The sequence below is a fragment of the Pithys albifrons genome, chromosome 21 (genome assembly GCF_047495875.1).
Source record: "Pithys albifrons albifrons isolate INPA30051 chromosome 21, PitAlb_v1, whole genome shotgun sequence".
NCBI lineage: Eukaryota > Metazoa > Chordata > Aves > Passeriformes > Thamnophilidae > Pithys > Pithys albifrons.
The window spans coordinates 821,088-840,769 of record NC_092478.1 but is presented as its reverse complement, the minus strand read 5'-3'; the positions used below and the strand labels follow the sequence as shown (position 1 = coordinate 840,769).

General features: G+C 63.5%; 3 protein-coding genes across 3 annotated transcripts; all 3 read left to right on the top strand.

Annotated features, from left to right (window-relative positions):
- Window positions 1-173: 173 nt before the first annotated feature.
- SPAG5 (sperm associated antigen 5) lies at window positions 174-9,338 on the top strand. Its single transcript, XM_071575257.1, has 24 exons — window positions 174-312; window positions 451-549; window positions 1,043-2,691; window positions 2,774-2,966; window positions 3,296-3,412; window positions 3,543-3,635; window positions 3,751-3,885; window positions 4,167-4,286; window positions 4,520-4,612; window positions 4,743-4,877; window positions 4,977-5,070; window positions 5,153-5,246; window positions 5,333-5,414; window positions 6,226-6,401; window positions 6,700-6,865; window positions 7,017-7,227; window positions 7,340-7,411; window positions 7,557-7,680; window positions 7,956-8,067; window positions 8,280-8,360; window positions 8,443-8,586; window positions 8,732-8,806; window positions 8,990-9,070; window positions 9,162-9,338. Exons 1-24 carry the CDS (start codon window positions 289-291, stop codon window positions 9,267-9,269), a joined length of 4,278 nt encoding a protein of 1,425 aa, XP_071431358.1. The 5' UTR covers window positions 174-288; the 3' UTR covers window positions 9,270-9,338.
- A 1,842-nt stretch (window positions 9,339-11,180) lies between these two features.
- Window positions 11,181-14,971, top strand: ALDOC (aldolase, fructose-bisphosphate C). Its single transcript, XM_071575188.1, has 9 exons — window positions 11,181-11,267; window positions 12,226-12,348; window positions 12,425-12,636; window positions 12,727-12,781; window positions 12,865-13,025; window positions 13,452-13,535; window positions 13,618-13,792; window positions 13,872-14,071; window positions 14,514-14,971. Exons 2-9 carry the CDS (start codon window positions 12,237-12,239, stop codon window positions 14,607-14,609), a joined length of 1,095 nt encoding a protein of 364 aa, XP_071431289.1. The 5' UTR covers window positions 11,181-11,267; window positions 12,226-12,236; the 3' UTR covers window positions 14,610-14,971.
- A 341-nt stretch (window positions 14,972-15,312) lies between these two features.
- PIGS (phosphatidylinositol glycan anchor biosynthesis class S) lies at window positions 15,313-19,274 on the top strand. The gene is made up of 12 exons (XM_071574870.1): window positions 15,313-15,400; window positions 15,513-15,652; window positions 15,724-15,835; window positions 16,137-16,226; window positions 16,361-16,452; window positions 16,560-16,758; window positions 17,051-17,193; window positions 17,295-17,409; window positions 17,660-17,805; window positions 17,924-18,024; window positions 18,370-18,580; window positions 18,678-19,274. The coding sequence occupies exons 1-12, from the start codon at window positions 15,361-15,363 to the stop codon at window positions 18,951-18,953; spliced, it is 1,665 nt and encodes a 554-aa protein (XP_071430971.1). The 5' UTR covers window positions 15,313-15,360; the 3' UTR covers window positions 18,954-19,274.
- The last annotated feature ends 408 nt before the right edge of the window (window positions 19,275-19,682 follow it).

Genomic DNA, 19,682 nt, shown 5'->3' with positions numbered 1-19,682 from the left:
CCGGGCATGTGCGTGTGTCTCCGGCCCGGCCATGTGTCCATGTGTCCCCCCGGCCGTGTGTCCATCTGTCCGTGTGTCCGCCCGGCCGTGTGTCCGCCCCTCGGGGCGGGGCCGGGGCGGGAGCTCCGCCCGTAACGGCCCCGGCGGTGACGCGCGTGGAGTTCAAACCGGCGGCGGCGGAACCGAGCGGGGCCGGGCCGAGAGCAGGGCCGGGGCCGATCCCGATCCCGATCCCGATCCCGATCCCGATCCCGATCCCGATCCCGATCCCGATCCCGATCCCGGGCCATGGAGCTCGCCAGGACTCCCGCCGTGAGTGCGGGCCGGGGCTGGGGGGCGGTTTGGATGATCCATCGGGGCGGCGGGGCCTGCGCCGGGCGTGGGCCCGGAGCGCCCCCGGTCCCGGTGTGTTGTGTGTGCGGGCCCTGCCGCTGACCCCCTGTCCGCCAGGCGCGGGAGCGGCCCCCGCTGCAGGAGCTGCAGCTGCAGCCGCAGCCGAGCGCGGCCCGCACCGGGATGACCCCGCTGTTCCGCCGCCTGCGCCTCAAGGTCCGTGTGGGAAGCGCCGCGGCGTGTGCGGGCACGGGGACACTGGGATGGGGACACGGGGACACTGGGCACGGGGACACTGGGATGGGGGCACGGGGACACTGGGATGGGGACACTGGGCACGGGGACACTGGGATGGGGGCACGGGGACACTGGGCACGGGGGCACTGGGCACGGGGGCACTGGGATGGGGGCACGGGGACACTGGGCACGGGGGCACTGGGATGGGGACACTGGGCACGGGGGCACGGGGACACTGGGCACGGGGACACTGGCATGGGGGCACGGGGGCACTGGGACACTGGGATGGGGGTACGGGGCACCTGGACGGGGGCACAGGGCACAGGGGGCACTGGGCAAGGGGGCACTGGGATGGGGGCACTGGAGCAGCGCTCGGGTGTGTCTGCGGGGTGGGAGCAATGGGGAGGCCGGGAAGGGCTGCGGGGGAAGCGCAGGGCTGCCCTGAGCCCTCATCCCCCCACACGTCCTGTAGGACCGTGACTGTGCCACCCCAGTGTCCTGCCACCAGGGCCCTGCCAGCAGCACCACACCAATGCCCTGCACCCCCAGGCCCAGCAGCAGCACCGCTCTGAAGCATCCCAGGATTTCCACCCTTATGCGTGATGCCCCTGAGACCCCCAGCAGTCCCACCCTTAAGCCTTGTGGCCCTGAGACCCCCAGGAGTTCCACCCTTGAGCCTTGTGCCCCTGAGACCCCCAGCAGTCCCACCCTTGAGCCTTGTGCCCCTAAGACCCCCAGCAGTCCCACCCTTGAGCCTTGTGGCCCTGAGACCCCCAGCAGTCCCACCCTTGAGCCTTGTGCCCCTGAGAACCCCAGCAGTCCCACCCTTGAGCCTTGTGCCCCTAAGACCCCCAGCAGTCCCACCCTTGAGCCTTGTGCCCCTGAGACCCCCAGGAGTCCCACCCTTGAGCCTTGTGCCCCTAAGACCCCCAGCAGTCCCACCCTTGAGCCTTGTGGCCCTAAGACCCCCAGCAGTCCCATGTCTGCTCCCTTGGAGCCCCCCAGCAGCACCAGCCCAAAGGTCCCTGGCAGTCCTATCCCAGGGGCCAGCACCCCAGAGCCCCCTGACAACACTGTGCCAGCCCCGCTATGCAGCTCTATCCTGATGCCCAGCACCCCAGAGCCCCCTGACAACACCACCCCAGGGCTCTCCAACATAATTAGCTCAGTGCCTTGCACCCCAAACCTCCTAGGCAGCACTGCTCTAGCAACCTGTGCCTCTGGGTCCCTTGACAGTGCCAGGAGAGCCTCCTTCACCCCAGGGCCCCCTGGCATCAGCTCCACCCCACAGGAAGATCATTTCCGTGGGTGGCGAGCGGCACCCCCAGATTTTTCCTACAGTACTGTAGCCTCTGAACCCCCATCTGGAGATGGGAGTGCTGGTCCTCTGCCTTGCCAAGGCACCCCTGAGGGGTCCAAGTCCCCTGCCCCCTCAGAGCAGAGCCCACCTGGACTCCCTCCCATTGAGGCAAGTGGGTTGGAGCCTGCTGGTTCAGAAGCAATAATCACCCCTGTCACCTCCCCTGAGTCGGCCCTGGGTGCTGTGTCCTGGATGCTGCCACTGGTTTGGCTGGAAAAGACCCTCAGTGCCTCATCCCTGCTGGAATCCACACAGCACAGCCTGCCCCTGCACACATCACAGCAGGATAGCAGTGGCAGTGTCACCCCAGTCCCCACCATGTCCAGTGGCACCAGTACGACCCCAGTGCCCACCATGTCCAGTGGCACCAGTACGACCCCAGTGCCCACCATGGCCACTGGCACCAGTATGACCCCAGTGCCCACCACAACTGCTGGCACCAGCACAACCCCAGTGCCCACCATGGCTGTTGGCACCAGCACGACCCCAGTGCCCACCACGGCTGCTGGCACCAGCACGACCCCAGTGCCCACCACGGCTGCTGGCACCAGCACAACCCCAGTGCCCACCACGGCTGTTGGCACCAGCACAACCCCAGTGCCCACCACGGCTGCTGGCACCAGCATGGCTCCAGTGCTCACCGCAGACATTGGCACTTTCATGGCCTTCGAGGACCAGTGGGAGAGAAGCATAAACACATCTGGGGGAGGCTTCCCTTGTGCCAAAGACAGTGCTACCAAAACAGACTCCTTGCTCTGGCAGTAAGTATGAGGATGTGCCTCTCCAGATAGGGCTGCAGCACCTGTGGGATGTCCCTGCCTTAAGCCCTCTCTCTGTCCCCAGCTGTCCCCGGGAGCAGCTGAAGACCCTGCCACGGGCAGAGCTGGAAGGACGGCTGGAAAGCACCCTCATCATCATCGAAGCTCTTGCGTTCCAGCTGCGTGGCCGGCAGGAGAGCCGGCGGCTGCTGCCTGGCATGGGGCTGGCCAAGCAGAGGGATGTGCTCACACAGACAGACACCACCTGCCCCAAGGGGGTAAGAGTCCTCTCTGAGGTGATGCCACCCCGTTCCCGCAGCCTCAGTGCCGTGACTGTGCCCATGTGGCCCTGGTGAGACAGTGACCCCAGTTGGGCTGCAGCTCAGTGGAGTGGAAGTAAAGCGGGGCTGCTGCAGCACAGCATCACGCGCCCAGTGCTGCATTATCACGCCTGGATCAGCCTGCTGAGTTTGCTGGATTTGAACCCTTGTGAGGGGAAAGATCCCTGGCACAGGCAGGGGGAGGATGGGAGATGTCCAGCTCTCACTGGACCCCAGGTGGAGTGTGGCTGGTGTGAAGCCCTCTCTGCTCTGCTGCATGCCCTTAGGAGGAGCTTTACCGCCATCTCTACCTGGAGCAGCGGCGGCAGATGGAGGCCCTGCAGCGGCAGCGGGGAGCGGAGCGGGATCTGCAGCGGGAGCTGGAGCTGGCTGCCCAGAACATGGTGTGTCTCAGTGGCTGCGTGCAGGAGTGTGCCGGGTCTCAGCTGGGCAGGGCACACGTGTGTGCCTGGCACTTCCTGTACCAGCTCCAGGAGCGCTGCTGGAACTCCAGTGTCCTTGTCCCTTCCCCAGAGTGTCTGGAGCAGCCAGTGCCTCGAGTTCCGGGGCCTCGTGGATCGTGCCTTGCAGAGGCTGCAGGTTAAGCAGAGAGCCTTGGCGCAGGAGGTGAGCCCCCGTGCGCCGCTCTGGTTCCCCTTTCCCCTGGGGTCTGGCAGATGCTGGTGCTGCGGCACACACGGCAGCTGTACCCAGTGTCTCATGGTGCTGTCTCCTCCTGCAGCGGGAGCAGGTGAGGGCCTTGATGTCCCAGTGCCAGTCCATGTTGAAGAGAGTGCCCAGCAAGCTGCAGAGCTGCCTGGATGAGCGGAATGTCATGAGGCAGCGGGTGGATGAAGCCCTACAAGCCAAGGAGGAGGTAAGGGCATAGCAGCTGGGGGCAGTCTCTGCTGTCTTCATGCCTTTGATGGGGCATCCTGTATCTCTGCCCCTCTGTGGGGGATGAGGGTCTCCCAGGCACCCCAATGGAAAAACCCAATGTGGAAGGCCAGAACTGCTGTGACTGGGGTGATGGAGCCCCTGGATGGGTTTTTGGCATAGGCTATGTCTTCCTGGAAGCTGATGCAGCATGCAGGGATGGCTCTTGGGAATGGCCCCTTGTGCAGCGGCATGCCTGGGGCAGCATCCTTTCCTCGGCAGGCATATCGCTTCCTGGAGGCCTTCCGTGCCCACGCCAGTGCCCGCATCAGTGCCCATGACCAGAGTTTGGTGTCCCAGCAAGAGCTGTGCATGCTGCTGGCAGATGCCATCATCCTGCAGGTACTGAGTGGGGTGGTACCCTCAGCTGCCCCCCACCTGGGTGATCAGGGTGCTGGAAGGCTATCCCCCTGTCCTGACCTTGGGTGATGCTCTGTGATGGGCTTGGGTGCACCAGAGGGTTCCCAGTGATGCTGCTGGGAAGCTCCTGCAGATTTGGTCTCAGAGCTGTCACTCTCCTCCCTTCATGGCCATTAACACAATGGCAGTGCTGGCTCATGTCTTCTACCCTACAGAAATCCCTGTCTGCCGAGACTCAGGCTTTCCAGGAGTTCATCGATGTCACCTTTGAAAATCTACAGAAGGAAAGGAAAGCCATGGATGTGGAGGTGAGGGACATCCCAGCCCCTTGCTGTCCTGCCAGTGCTCTGTGCCATGAGCAGCTCAGCTGTGGAGCAGTGCCACCCGTGCCATGGCAGTGCCACACTGAGCTGTGCGTGGTGCTGTCTCCCTTCCCAGCGGGAGCAGGTGAGGGCCCTGGTGTCCCGCTGCAAGGCCGTGCTGGAGCGTGTGCCCAGCAAGCTGCAGAGCTACATGGAGGAGCGGGATGCCATGAGGCAGCGGGCGGAGGAAGCTCTTCAAGCCAAGCAGGAGGTAGGAAGGTGTCTAGTGCTGAGTGATGTCTGAGGCACAGGATGATTTGGGGCACCCCACAGGGAAGAGCAGACCAAAACAAGCACTGTGTCTCCACAGGCATCCAACCAGCTAGAGAAGACCTTGGTCACGCTGCGGGACACGGAGGCTCAGCTGGAGCAGCTGACAGTGGCCAACTCATGCCTTGGTGCAGGTAGGGGTAGGTGACATGGGGGTTGTAGCTGCCCCATCCCCACTGCCCCGTCCCTCTGCACTGACAGCTCTGTCCTTTGCAGACCTGAGCATCATGATGACAAATCTGGCGGGCGTGGAACAGGAGCGGAATGCGCTGCAGCAGGAGAATGAGAACCAGGGGGAGAAGATGGCCCAGTAGGTTTGAGCCCTGGGGTCCTGAGCCCCTCTCCACCTCTTGTCCCCACAATGCAGCACCCCCTGACCCCATCCCCTCCCCCTAGGCTGGCACGGGATAAGAACACCTTGCAGCACAAGTGTGACGAGCTGAGCCAGGAGCTGCGGGAGGTCGGCGAGTGCCGGGAGGTACGCGCTGCCCACCCCTGGCCCGTTCCCGGCGCTGCAGAGGGCTGGCTGCGGGCCAGGGGCGGGATTAGCCCTCCTGCGAGCAGGGATGAGCCTTGACATCCCGCACGTAGCGCGGCTTTTCATCCTGCCCGCGGGTGATTCCCGGGGAGGGGGCAGGGCAGCTCTTCGAGAGAATTCTCCCCTGCAGGCATGGAGCTATTGCCTAAAATCAAGTTAAAAAACCTTCTGAGACAATATTGGTATAGGTAAAGTAGAGAGCAGTTCTTGAAGGGAAACTTTCAGGTGCATGAAGTATATAGGTGTGTGCACAGTACAGGGTTCTTACAAATTAGTAACACTACTTAATTATCATATCTAGTGGGTTTATCCAACCTGAGAACCTTTTTCCTCCAAGGGTTCTGGGCCTTCCGTCTTGTTTTGTCTTGTTATTCTGGTCCAGGTGCACGTGTCCCAAAGACAATGTCCTTGCTGCTATCTTGTGCCTTGAAAAGACAGTTAAACAATGTTCAGGAATGTGGCACAAACTGAGAAACCGTGAGACACTGTTAGAAACTGTTAGCTGTAACCTTGAGTATGAGAAACTACAGCTATATAAAAATCTAAAAATATATAAAAATCCTAAGGCATCAGAGCCATCCCCCAGCCTCTCCTATGTCCCTAATAAACTCCTGGTTTCCAGGAGTTGATCTGCTGGGATAAAACTGCTCCTAATTTGAAACAGCACCCTGAGGCATGGGAGGGTCTGTGCTGGGGGTCCCTGTGGGCCCCCTTGGGCTGCTCACAACTGTGTTCCTCCACCTTCCTACAGTTCCTGAATGCAGAGAACCTCACCTGCCGCACGCAGCTGCTGGAGGTGGAGGCCAAGCTGAACTCTACACAGGCTGAGCTGAACTCCATCCAGACTGAGCTGAGCTGTGCACAGACCAGGCTGGAGAAGCATGTCCTGCAGCACGAGGAGCTGAAGGATTCCCACCAACACCTGTGGTACTGCACCACTCACCACCTCCACTTGAACCCCTGTGTTTAGGAGATCAAGGCTCTCCGGGGGGTGGGGTGACACAGTGGACCATGGCTGTGGTCACTTCTACCCCAGCCAAGTGTAGTTGTCCAGGTGGGTGGGAGACATCTGGGGAAACCCAGCAGGGACCCACAAGGGAGGCTGCCCAAATCTGTGGGATTTGCACCATTGCTGGTTCATGATGAGAGGCAGGCATGGGAAATTTCCCCATCCCCATAAAAGATGGGGAATGCTGCTCCTGCTGAGGCTGATGCCATCCCACAGGGAAAAGCACGTTGTCCTCATGAAGGAGCATGAGACCACCAAGGCTGAGCTCCTCAACTTGCAGACAAAGAGGAGCAAAATTTCCTGGTGTTTCAAGGACATTGCAGACTGCCAGACATGGCTGCAGGAGCTCACTGACTGCTTCAATGCCACTCTAGAAGAGCAGGTAGGAACCCTGTGCTGGGGACAAGGACAAGGGGGTGGCCCAGGGGCAGCCACACACCTGTGCCTCTCCATGGCATAGCTTCCAGACCCCTGTGCTTGCTGGGGCAGTCACAAGCTGCTGTCTGGCACTGTGCTCTCCTTTCCCTCTGAAGGACAATGATGATGCCCTATCAAGAAGCAAAGCCTGGACCCCGGGGCTGCGGACCCCAGGCCAGACCCCAGGGCTGCGGACCCCAGGGCTGCGGACCCCAAGACTGCAGACCCCAGGCCAGACCCCTGCCTTTCACACACCAGCGCACCAAACCTCGCACAGCTTGGGCACCTCCCTCGTGGCCAGCGTCCTGAAAGCAATGGCAGGGAAAGGTGAGCTGGTACCCCCTGTCTGGGTTTTGGGGGATCCAGTGCTGGGGATCGCTCCCTCCCATGCTGGGGGGTGTGCAGGGCTGGGCACAGCCTCTGTCCTCTCCTCTCGCAGATACCGGTGAAGCCACCAGAGGTGGTGGTACAGTTACCAAGGACAAATGTGCATCCACACCAAAGCCAACAGGTACTTGGGCTGTCACCCTGCCCTGCACCCTGGTGCAAAGCCACAATGCTGCTGCACAGAGTGATGAGTGGGCATGCCTTCCTCTTGTGTCCCCTGGGGCTGATGTTCCCTCTGTGCTGCTCATGAGGCTCTTCCCTGCCTGCAGATCCTGAGGAGAGTCTGCTGGAGAGCATGAGAGAGCTGAGAGCTGTGGTCTCCAACCTCGTCATGCTGAGCTCCCGCATCCAAGAGCTGAAGCAGAGCAAGTTCAAGGCACTGCAGACAGAGATGTGAGTTCAGCAGGGGTTCACATTGAGGACCAGGCAGGGGCATTACTGTCCTGGGCATGGCCTCTCCCATAGGCAGCCTGCCTTGTGTCTGCCTTTTGCCCTAGCTCTGGATTAGACCTCTCCTGCCTTGGCTAGGTGGGCTTTTTTCCAGCTCAGTGAGTTGGAGAGTTGTCTTCTCACACCATGGGGCCAATGGGATGCCTAGGAAGGGGTTTGGTACCTGGTGCTGTGCTCTGCTGTGATCCCCACCCACTCAGCATCACTGTACCCCCCAGTTCCAACTTGGAGCTCCATCTGGAGAAGGTGACAGAGGAGAGTGAGGAGAAGATAGATGCCCAGGCTGCCACCATCACTGAGCTGAACAAGGTGCTGAGGACCAAGTTCGAGGTGAGCTGTGCCAGAAGTGGGCCAGTGCTCACCCCAGGGCAGAGCCGAACTGGGACGGGCACTGATCTAGGACACACAGAAATCTGGTGATGCCCCATGGGTGCTCCTGGCTTGTCTGACCTTCTTGAACATGAGAAAACCCACTCCCCCACGGGGTGCTGGGGGTGTCCAGGGCTGGGCACTGCCTAACACTGCTTCTTCCTCCCCTGCAGAGTGAGAAGATGCTTCAGGGTGTGGTGAAAGAGCAGGAAGAAAAGATATTTCAGCTCATTGACAGGAGTGGGGAAGTCTCGGTGTGTGATGGGGGCACAGCTGGGCTCTACACTGCTGGCTGCTGGCCACAGGACCCTCTCAGCATCTCCTCTTCCCCTACAGATACTGAAGAGTGAGATCTCCCTCCTGAAGCGCTCGCTCCAGCATGCGGAGACAGAGGCCAAGGTGCTGTGGGAGGAGTTGCATGGGAAGGAGCCCAGGGTGGACACTACACGTGTCCAGGAGCGGCTCCTGCAGCAGCAGGAGGTGAGGCCGAGGGGCTGCTGAGGGCTCCTCATGTCACAAGTCCCACCATGGACAAGGAGACCGCTCCAAACCTTGTTCCTCACAGTGCTGCCCCTCCCAGGGCTCTTTCCCCACAGTGATTCAGCAGTGCTTGCTCCTTTTGCAGGTGGATAAACTTCGGCTGATGCTCCTGCAAAAAGAGAATGAGAAACAGAGACTCTCTGACAAGAGCCTGGAGCAGGTATGGGGAGGCCCAAGGGGGTGCCCTCACTCCAGTCATAGAATCAGAATGGTTGGGGTTGGAAGGGACCTTAAAGATCATTTAATTCCAACCCCCCTGACATGGACAAGGGTCCCCTCTCCCTTCTGGACTCATCCCTGCCCAGGTTTGGAGCAGACTCCTGACTGGCATCTTCCCCTGCAGGTCCATGAGCTGGAGATGAGGCTCCGTCATGCCCAGAAACTGCTGAGGACCCATGAGGAGATGCAGGAGAAGATGAAAAAGGTGAGACTTATGGTTCATCACTCACCCTTGGGACTACAGTAATGCCACCTCCCATCCCAAACACTGTCCTTAATGCTTCTGCTGTCCCCAGGTCCTGTCAGCTGTCCCTGAGGTGGCAGAGGGCTGCCAGGAGCTCCCCAGCTTGCTGCGGTACCTGGGCCTGAAGCCAGCCAGCAGGGAGGATGCTGAGCTGCAATAACCCATAGCCTGAAACCTTCCTGTTCTTAATGTTGTAATTACTTATTGAATAAAGTTTTGTTGGCTTTCACCATGCCTGGTGTGTGGATTCAGGAAGTGCCTGGTGCTATGGGTGGGGACAACTTGTCCAGCCTGTGCTGGCTGCTCCTGTTCTGTCACGGGGCCATGGGCACAGCTCCCTGCCACCCCAGGGCCTCTCCTTCTTGGCGGGGGACACGTCCCCTGCTGCCAGTGCTTGCTCTCAATACAGCGTCCCGTTCTCCAGGCTCCACCCCACGGCCCCGGCAGCAGCCAGAGGGCCTGGGCTGAGCCAGCTTCCCTCCCCTGCTCCCCCCTCCTCCTGCTGCCCTAGATTCCCTCTGTGCCCCGCTCCTGTCCTCCCCTCCAGCAGGATCGTCTGGATCCTGCACACCCCCATCACGGGGCTGTAGGCACAGCCTCTTGTGTCGGGATGGTTCCAGGGGCTGGATCCTGCACCTCGTCCCAGGGCTGTGGGCACACACGCCTGTAGCACGGGGATGTTTCCCCTTCCTCCCATGGCTCCAGCAGGCAGCATCGCGTGGTTCAGCCAACGCTGGGCCCTGAGCCAGCTCCGCATCCCAGCCCCCCTCCTTGGCCCCCACTGTGTTATGGAGGGGCTCCCCTGCTCCCAGCACAGCTCCAAGCTCACATCCCACCTTGCCTGCTCGGGCAGCTCCTGTGGGATCCCGCTCCCGCTGTTCCTGACCCCAAGGATGCTCCCCACCGCCATGGGGACCATGCGGCACTTCCCTTCCCTGCGATGGCCCAAAATAGCAGCACTCAAACAAGTGCTCTGGTTTTTAATGGCCTGTTTCTCCTGCCCAAGGGGAGGGAATCACCTTCCCCTGCCCTCTCCCACAGCCCTGGCCCTCTGTGCACGGTGGGGGCTGTGACACCCTGAGTGCTGGCACCCTGATGTACCCTGGGAAATGGAGGTGTTTTCCCTGGGAAATGGAGGTGTTTGGGGCTGTGCCTCTATTTCCTGGTGCGTGGGTGGCCCGTGGGGAGGCAGCTCCCTGGCATCACCTCCCTCCCTGCTCTGGCCATGACCCTGCTGGCAGGGGGTGGGTATGGCCCCCTGAGATGTGAGGCTGCCAGTGGGGGCTCCCAGCTCTGGGATGCAAGGAGAGATGCATTCCCTTCCCTGGATTAGGGCCACGCGGGGTGGCTGAGCCCTCCTTTTACGGCAGGATTCAGCACAGCGGGGCCCTGGCAGCTGTCCCCGTGGGGCGAGCGGGGACACTGCTATTGTCCCTGTGCCGGCTCCAGGCGGTTGCTTAGGGGAGTTGGTCTCCTGTGAGTGCCCCCAGGCTGTTCTGCAGGGTCTGGGGCTCAGTCTGCTGGGGCTTGGCCCCTGGTCGCAGAGGTGACCCAGGTGGGATGTGTGGCACAGTGACCCCACCCTGGGGGTGGGACAGGGGGTCCCTGGCCCAGAGGTGATATGGGAGGGTCTCGGTTCCCAGCTGGTAGCGGCAATAGGGGCACACAGTGCCGTTCTAAGCAGTGGCAAGGGGGTGGCAGAGGATGTCCCTGCCCATAACCAAACAGGGGGAGGTGGGACAGAGTGGTCTCCAGCAGCAACTGGAGGTGGCACAGTGGGGTATGCCTGGGTGGCACAGGGGGCCCTGCCCGTGACAGGGGGTGACTCAGCTATGTTCCTGGACGGTGCGCGTGGGGTGCACAGAGGGGTCCCCATCACCAGCAAGGGGCTGAGCAGGGATGGTACAACAGGTTCCCCAGCCCGGGGCTGTCCCCTGAGATCCCCATCAGCGGGGGGCTGTGGCCGGTCGGGGTACACGGCCGTGGCGAGGGCTGGCGGCGGGCGGGGGGGTTCGGGCGGGGCGGGGGGCGGGCCCGGGGGCCGGTCCTACCCGGTGCCGCCCCGCCGGTCACGTAGCTCTGCGGCACCGCAGCCACATTTACCGCGGGGCCGGAGCGCGCAGCCCGCAGTTCGCACCCGCCGCCGCCGCCCGACACGGTACGGGGGAGCCGCGGGTCGGGGGAGCTGGAGCTATGGGGCAGCCAGGGGTCGGGACAGCCGGCGCTGGGGGGCAGCCGGGGCTGGGGGCAACCTGAGGTCGGGAGCAGCCGGGGCTGGGGGGCAGCCGGGGGGCGCCGGCGGCGGGAGCCTCGGGGCTGTTTCCGTGCGGCATCGCGGGGGTGGGGCAGGGCTGGGGGGCGCCAGGGCACAGGGGCCCCCGGGCACGGGTGTGCTGGGGCTCGAGGAGACCCCCGGGGACTCTCCCTGCGTTGGCGGAGCTCGAGCGGCGCCGATGCCGGCCGCGCACGCCGCTGCCCCGAGGGCAGCTCCCCTTCGAGCACATCGCCGGCCGCGCCACGGCGGTATCGCCATCCCTGGAGTACCAAACTCCGAGCAGCGCCATCCCCGGGTTGTGCCCCCGGGGGGTTCCCCGTTCCCTCGTTCCCGGGGTATATCCGACCCCCCGGGTTATCGCCATCCCCCGCGCACCTTCCCGTGGGGTATCCCCGGCCTTGGAGTACCCTCTCCCTCAGGGTGCCCCAAACCCCGGGTACCGCCCCACGCAAGTAGTTCCTGCTTGCGCTCTCTCCTTTCCTTTTTCACGGCGTATTTCCGCCTCCCACGGTATCGCCATGCCCGGGCTGTGTCCATCCCCCGCGGGTTATTCCCGGCCCCAGGGACCCTCGTCCCCACGCCCGTCCCGTCGGGGCGGGCCCTGTCCCCGTGGGGCTCCGCTCCCTCAAGATGGCTGGGCTGGGGGCGGGCTGGCAGGCGGCAAAATGGCTGGGGACTGCCCGGCATCCTCCACGCTGCCCGCCACGAGGCTTACACAACAGCCCCCGAGCGGCGGGGCCGCGGGCCGGCCCGTGGGGGTCCCGCGGCCCCGCGCCCCCGGGTACGTGCGGTTTCGGGAGCCGCCCCGGTCGTGCGTGACTCAGAGCCCGTGCGCTCGCAGCCACCGCCACCATGACGCACCAACACCCCGCGCTGACGGCCGAGCAGAAGAAGGAGCTGTCGGACATCGCGCTGCGGATCGTGGCCCCGGGGAAGGGCATCCTGGCAGCCGATGAGTCCGTAGGTCAGTCTGGGGGGAGTTTGTCCCGCCACTCCCGTGCCCCACCCTGGAGGCTGACGAGGTCGCTGGGTGCCCGCAGGGAGCATGGCAAAGCGCCTCAACCAGATCGGGGTGGAGAACACAGAGGAGAACCGCCGGCTGTACCGCCAGATCCTCTTCAGCGCCGACAGCCGCGTGAAGAAATGCATCGGGGGCGTCATCTTCTTCCACGAGACCATGTACCAGAAGGCTGACGACGGCACCCCCTTCGTCCAGATGATCAAGGACAAGGGCATCGTTGTGGGCATCAAGGTGTGGGGGGAGTCTGGTGGGTTTGTCGGGTGCTGGTGGTGCTTGGAGGGTGCTGGTGGGGCTCAGTGCCACCTTGCCCTCACTCCACAGGTGGACAAGGGTGTTGTGCCGCTGGCTGGGACGGATGGCGAGACCACCACGCAGGGTAGGTGGAGCGGGCAAGAGATGGGGCCAGGTGGTTTGGAGCCGTGGGATTTGTGGCTGTGGGCCTGACACGGTGCCCGGCAGGTCTCGATGGGCTGTGGGAGCGCTGTGCCCAGTACAAGAAGGATGGGGCTGACTTTGCCAAGTGGCGCTGCGTGCTGAAGATCAGCGAGCACACTCCCTCCGCGCTTGCCATCATGGAGAACGCCAACGTCCTGGCCCGCTACGCCAGCATCTGCCAGCAGGTCCGTGTCTGGGGCCAGACCTTGCCCCGCGGCGTGGGCAGTGACCCTTGGGATGAGTATTGACCTGTGTGGGCAGGTATTGCCCCACGGAGTGGGCACAGATCCATGAAGTTCAGCATCGCACTTTGTGCATTGATGGTTCCTGGGGATCATCCCACGGGGCTTGGTAATACCTTATGTGGGTGACTGGGCATTGCCACGTGGGGTGGGCATCACTAATGGTGTCAGGCATTGCTATGTGGGACTAGGCATCACCCCACAAATGCAGACACGTTCCATGAGGCCAAGAATTGACTCTCAGTGTAAGGATTGGCACTGAGCCTTGGGGATGAGCATTGCTCCCCAGGTCTGGGCATGGTCCCCCATTGCCGTGGGGCTGAGGGAGGCCCAGGCAGGTCACTGTGATGGCGTCTCTGCTGCTTGCAGAACGGCATTGTGCCCATCGTGGAGCCGGAGATCCTGCCTGATGGTGACCACGACCTCAAGCGGTGCCAGTACGTGACGGAGAAGGTGAGTGGTGGGGTGGCAGCAGGGTGGGCAGCGTGCTGTGCTGTGCCCTGCTGGAGGGCTCCACGCTGCCTGGCCTCCACAGGTGCTGGCAGCTGTCTACAAGGCACTGAGCGACCACCACGTCTACCTGGAGGGGACTCTGCTGAAGCCCAACATGGTGACTCCCGGGCACTCCTGCCCCACCAAGTACAGCCCCGAGGAGATTGCAATGGCCACTGTCACCGCTCTGCGCCGCACTGTGCCCCCAGCCGTGCCAGGTACCAGCGCTGGGATGTGGCAGGGACTGGGAGGGGATGGCCTGTGTCCCCCCCAGTGCCATAACCCTGCTCTCTGCAGGTGTCACCTTCCTGTCTGGGGGTCAGAGTGAGGAGGAGGCTTCCATCAACCTCAATGCCATCAACACGTGCCCCCTGGTCCGGCCGTGGGCCCTCACCTTCTCCTACGGGCGGGCACTGCAGGCGTCGGCGCTCAGTGCCTGGCGCGGGCAGAGGGACAACGCCAGCGCTGCCACCGAGGAGTTTGTCAAGCGTGCAGAGGTGATGGGGGTGGCCCCCGTGGGAGGGGGTGCTGAGGGCACATCCCCAGGGTGGGGGGACCCTGAGGGCTCTGTGCCCACCCATGGGGTCAGAGGGACACCGAGGCCTGTGTCCCCTCAGATGGTGGGACACTGTGGGCTCTGTGCCCACGGCTGGGGGATGCTGAGGACTGTGTCTGACAGGGTGACAGGATTGTGCCTTAGCAGGGGACAAGGGATGATGCCAAGGACCATCCTTGGGCACTGTGAAGGGGAGGCAGAAGGGGACAGTGAGGGCTGTCCCAGCAGTGGATTGGGGGGTGCCAAGGGCCAGGTCCATGTGGGATGATGAGGACATCGAGGGTTGTGTGCAGTGAAGTGGGGGACTCCAGGGGATGCCGAGGCTGCGTTCCCAGGGACTGGGGGACCCCAAGGGGAGACACTGACATGTCCTTTCCCTGCAGGTGAACGGGCTGGCAGCGTTGGGCAAGTACGAGGGCAGCGGGGACGACTCGGGGGCCGCTGGGCAGTCCCTCTACGTGGCCAACCACGCGTACTGAGCCCCGACCGGGCACCCCCGGCCCGCCCCGGCCCCTCCCCAGCACCGCTCACACCCCCTTCCACCCCGGCCCCCAGCGCAGCCCACGCGGGGAGGGCAAGGGCATTGCCCGGGCCGGCCGCAGGCTGTGCCCGCACAGCGAGCGGGGCCCGGCACGCCGGGCCCGAGGGAGCCGCCCGGAACGGGCCCCTCGGGGGGCTCGGGCCGGGCCTGGGGGAGCCGGGCGAGACCGCGTGGGGCGGGAGGGGAGGCCGGGGGTGCCCCCGCCCCGCCGTAGCTTTGCAGTGACGCCTGTGTCGTGTCCGCCGTGTGCTCCCCGTGTACCAAATAGCCTAACAGCGAATAAATGGTAGAGACAGCGCAGCGCCGCCTCCTTCCTCGCCGCGGGGAACCGCCCCGGCCCTGCGCCGCCGTGCAATGAGCCGTGCCCGGGTTCAGCCCCCCACACTCACCGGGAGGCTCTGGGGGCCTGGCGGGGGTGGTTGGGCTGTCCCGGGGGCCGTGGGGAGGCTGAGCGGCCCCGGCTCCGCCATTCCCGCCTCACGCGCGGCCCCGCCTGTCCGCCCGCAGCGCCCGTAGGGGCCAAAGCCCGCCCGCTCGGGGCCGGTGCGTGCTCTGATTGGTCCTTCTGCCCGCCCGTCTGTGCCGCCGGCCCTCGCGCTCCACGCCGATTGGCTGCTCCAGGCATTGTGCACGCTGAGTGGCTGGGCTGGGCGCAGGGCCCGCCTCTCCCGCCGCACCAGGAAGTGAAGATGGCGGCGGCGGCGGCGGCGATGGCGGCGGATGAAGCAGGTACGGGTAGCTGCGGGTGCCGGTGCCTGGCGCTCGCCCGCTGTCTCCTAGCCCTAGTCCCCCGGCTGCAGTCCCCGGGGAGCCGGGCCGGTGCTGAACGCTGTCCCCGCAGAGCGGGCGCGGGGCCGGCGCGCCGCCCTGTCCTTCGCGACCATCGCCGTGGTGCTGGGGCTGCCGCTGTGGTGGAGAACGACCGAGACCTACCGCGCCGCGCTGCCCTACGCGGACATCGCCGGGCTGGGCCAGCAGCCGGTGAGCGCCGGGGGAGGCCGGGGAGGCGGGCCCGGGGGCTCGGGGGCCGCTCTGACGCTGCTCCTGTGCAGGTTCAGCTCGTGGTGCCCATCGCCGTGGTCTTCAGCCCGGGCTCCGTGCCCGCGGATCTGCCGAGGCCGCTGCCCTTCAGGGACACGCAGGAGATGGAGATTACTGTGAACCGTGAGAGACCCCCCTGGCTGCCCCTGGCCCGTCTGTCCCTCCTGGGTACCCTCGTCCTTCCCCGGGGGGTCCTGACCTGGCCGTGGTTTCCCCCCAGGCAGCCCGGAGCTCCCAAACCCACACTGACGAGCATCATTGTGTCTTGAGCTGGCAGTGCAAGATCGCCAGGGTGCTGCAGGGAGGGGACCAGTCCCTCTCCCTGGGGCTGTGAATGCTGGAGCCCTCAGAAGGTCGCTTGTGCCTGGTTGTAGGGCCTGGGGACCCGGACTGGCAGCTCAGCTCAGCTTTTCTCCCCCCACAGTGAGAACCAGCGTCACATCCCGCTACCAGATGGTGTTTCGGGGCACCACGGCTGAGGAGGAGGCAGCTCTGGCTGCAGCCACTGCACGAGGTACTGCAGCAGGGCGTTGCTGGGGGGCTTCTGTCTGGGGCTGGCTGAGCAGAGGAGACCCTGTGCTGCCTCTTTGAGTGGGGCAGGGACTGGAGTGCAGTTCCCAACCCCGCTGCTGGCTCTGTGCTCCCCAGAGGCTGACGCTGCCCTGCGGCCGCTGCAGGACACCTCAGTGGGCTCTCTGGCCGTGTACGTGGTCCCTGAAACCTCCTCCCTCGTGCCCCAGGTAGGGAGAGGTGCCCACAGGGAGGAGCGTGTCTGGTGTGGCACTGAGGTGTGCCCCAGATGGCCCTGCTGTCCCCCAGCCCCTCCTCACCCTGGCCCCTTCCCCAGGGCATCTCTGTCTACGTGGGGAAGCACCGCAGCGCCCTGGTGAGGGCCGGGGGGGGCCTGGCTGCCCTCCATGCCCGCCTGCGCCAGGTGACACAGCTCATGTCCTTCACGGCCACCTCCGTGGCCACCGCTCTCTCGGACCGTGTGCCCAACGGCCGCCTCAGCCCCGACGCACGGCGCTCCCTCAAGTCCAGCCTGGGTACGGATGGGGCCTGGCCTGGGGAGAGCCTGCTGTCCCTGTTCTGCTTGGAGCACCCCTGGGTGTCTTGTTTGCTGACAGACCCGGGGCTCTTCCCTTTGCCCGTGGCAGCTGCTCTGGGCCAGGGTCTGTGCTGTGATTCCTGTGTTGGGCCATTGGTGTGTGACCCCCACACTGGGGTGGGCCAGGGAGGAGGGGCTCAGGTCCTGCTGCTCTGGGGAGGTCTCTTATGGTCTTGGCGCTGGAAGGTGGTGGCTGTGCTGGTGCCTCACAGGCTCTGGGTCCTTGGCAGGGTATGAGATCACCTTCAGCCTGCTGAACCCCGATCCCAAGTCCCATTCTGTGGACTGGGACATCGAGGGTGCCGTGAACTGCTATGTGAAGCCTGTCCTGGACAAACTGAGTTTGGTGGCAAACTTCTCTGTGGACTCACAGGTGAGGGCTGGCAGAGGCAGCGGGGAGGGCCCAGCCCTGGCCTCCCTGGGTGCCCTGGGACACAATTCTCTGCCAGCAACGTGTCCCTTGTGTGCCTGCAGATCCTGTACTATGCTGTCCTAGGAGTGACACCACGCTATGACAAGGAATCCTCCAGCTTCCTCCTGAGCACTCAGAGCCTCCCACATGTCATCAACCCTGTGGAGGCTCGGCTGGGTGAGCACCATGCTCGTGGCTCTCTGAGATCTGTCCCATGGGATCTGGCTCCCCTAGCTCTGTGGAGGGAGAGGTGTCAGCTGTGCCCTGTGCCCTTTCACCCTGCCAGCTCTCAATGGGAGCGAGAGTGACTGAGACCTGCCAGGGTGGCAGTTCTGCTCAGGGCTTGCTCTGAAGGAGGAGCTGGACTGTGGGCTGCTTTTGCTGTCTCTGCCAGCCAGAAAACTTCTTTGACTCTGCCCCACTGCAGGTTCCAGTGCTGCCTCACTCTACCCCGTGCTGAACTTCCTGCTGTATGTGCCAGAGCGCTCCCACTCCCCGCTGTACATCCAGGACAAGGATGGAGCCCCAGTGAGCACCAATGCCTTCCACAGTCCCCGCTGGGGTGGCATAATGGTACGGCACCTCAGGGGTGCTGGCAGTGCCCACACAAGGTGGTGGCCCCCCGTTCCCAGCTGGTGACCCTGCCAACCCCAAGGCTCCAGCTGTGCCCCACTGACATGGTCTCCTGCAGGTTTACAACGTTGAAGCCCCTGCTTCTCCCCAAGCCTCCCTCCCGCTGCATGTGGATGTGGACATGGCACGAGTCATGGAGGTTTTCCTGGCCCAGCTCCGGTGAGGATGCTCTGTTCCCTCCCCAGGCCTGTGTGTGCTCTCGTGGCATGTGTGGAAATCTGTGGGGTCAGAGCAGGCTGTACCCACCCAGCTTGTCTCTCCTTGGGCTCTGGGAGACTGACAGTGGCTTTTTGTGGCCTTTGAGGTGGTGGCTACTGGCCATCACTGCTCTGTGGCCAGGTGTTCTGGCACATCTCCCATCCTGAGGTAGGAGAGTTGGTTTGTCCTTCACCATGTCCAGGAGGCAATTCAGCAGGATTGGGACTGAACACAGCAGGGAAGAGCAGGGAGCTTGTGGAAATGCAGGCTTGTGATGTGGGTTGGGACCTTCCCCTCTACTCCCAGGTTACTCTTTGGGCTCTCTCGGGAAGAGCTGCCTGCTGAATTCCTGCTGGAAAGTTCAGGGAATGAGGGGCTGACTGACTGGGAGCTGGACCACCTCCTCTGGGCCCACACTGTGGAGAACATTGCCACTGTGTCCACCACACTGACCTCACTGGCCCAGCTCCTGGACAAGATTGGCAATATCGTCATCAAGGATGATGTTGCGTCTGAGGTAGGGCTGGGGCACCCTGAGGTGGGGATTGAGAGGGCTGGGTGTCCCTGTGGTCCTCCCTGGCCAGGGACTGACCCTTGGTGGTGTTCCCACACAGGTGTACCAAGCAGTGGCCTCAGTGCAGAGTGCTGTGGCCAAGCTGGGCATGGGCCACCTGCACTCGGCTTTCCAGGCCAGCAAGGAGGCTGTCACCTCCTCGGAGCGGGCCTTTTTTGACCCATCTCTCCTCCATCTCCTCTACTTCCCTGATGACCAGAAATTTGCCATCTATATTCCACTCTTCCTGCCCATGGCTGTCCCCATTCTCTTGTCACTGGCCAAGATTGTCCGTGAGACCAGGCAGCGTAAGAAGGAGCCCACCAAGATGGACTGAGCCCATGGCAATGGTGTCTTGCCTCGGGGCTGTCCCCACCTCGTGGGGTGTGTTGTCACAGACTTGTGGCCCAGGAAAGCACTTCAGAACAGTGTCAAGGCCAGGACTGGAAGCTTGGCTTGGGTCTGCTGGGGCCAGGATGCAGGAGGGGAAAGAGAGACTGTTTTGAGGGGTGGGAGATGGTCTCAATCTGCCCTTCCCCAAAAAGGCAGAGAGGGGATGGAGGGGGGCTCCCTGTGCACACCCCCAGCCCTGTGCTCTGTTCAGGATAAGCTGCTGTGTTAATAAATAACCCCTTCTTGTGAGGGGTGCTGGTCTGGGGCTGTGTGAACCTCCATTAGGCATCTGGGCAGAGGGTACTTATTGCCCTGCCTTCCCCGGGGCCAGTGTTTCTGCCCCCATTAATTAGTTGATGGGCTCTGGTTCCTGTCTTATGGGTATTTAGTCAAAAATACTTGGTTGTGGGGGAGCAGTTACGGGGTTTGCCTCTCGAGGGGCAGGTAATGGGGTCTGCCCCGTTGATGGGTGCAGTGCCCGGGGGCAGCCACACCAGGGTGGGTCCAGCTCCTCCACTGTGCCAGCCCGAGGGTCGGGGTTGGCTTTGGGTGGGCGCTCTGTGCCCTTCGGGGCAGGCAGGTGGTCTGTGCCCACCACACCTGCGTTCCTGGGGGGTTGCCCCCATGGCGGGGCTGGCGTGGGGAGCCCATCCTGGGCAGCGGGGCGCGCCCG

What these genes read in the sequence shown, in the direction of transcription:
- SPAG5 (XM_071575257.1), top strand. Translation starts at nt 289, where the DNA reads ATGGAGCTCGCCAGGACTCCCGCC. An exon ending in AGCTGGCTGCCCAGAACATG is followed by an intron (nt 3,413 to 3,542) that starts GTGTGTCTCAGT and finishes TCCCTTCCCCAG; the next exon opens with AGTGTCTGGAGCAGCCAGTG. An exon ending in GATTCCCACCAACACCTGTG is followed by an intron (nt 6,402 to 6,699) that starts GTACTGCACCAC and finishes GCCATCCCACAG; the next exon opens with GGAAAAGCACGTTGTCCTCA.
- ALDOC (XM_071575188.1), top strand. Translation starts at nt 12,237, where the DNA reads ATGACGCACCAACACCCCGCGCTGACGGCCGAGCAGAAGAAGGAGCTG. An exon ending in ACGCCAGCATCTGCCAGCAG is followed by an intron (nt 13,026 to 13,451) that starts GTCCGTGTCTGG and finishes TGCTGCTTGCAG; the next exon opens with AACGGCATTGTGCCCATCGT. An exon ending in AGTTTGTCAAGCGTGCAGAG is followed by an intron (nt 14,072 to 14,513) that starts GTGATGGGGGTG and finishes CTTTCCCTGCAG; the next exon opens with GTGAACGGGCTGGCAGCGTT.
- PIGS (XM_071574870.1), top strand. Translation starts at nt 15,361, where the DNA reads ATGGCGGCGGCGGCGGCGGCGATGGCGGCGGATGAAGCAG. An exon ending in CCGGGCTGGGCCAGCAGCCG is followed by an intron (nt 15,653 to 15,723) that starts GTGAGCGCCGGG and finishes GCTCCTGTGCAG; the next exon opens with GTTCAGCTCGTGGTGCCCAT. An exon ending in GGCTGCAGCCACTGCACGAG is followed by an intron (nt 16,227 to 16,360) that starts GTACTGCAGCAG and finishes TGTGCTCCCCAG; the next exon opens with AGGCTGACGCTGCCCTGCGG.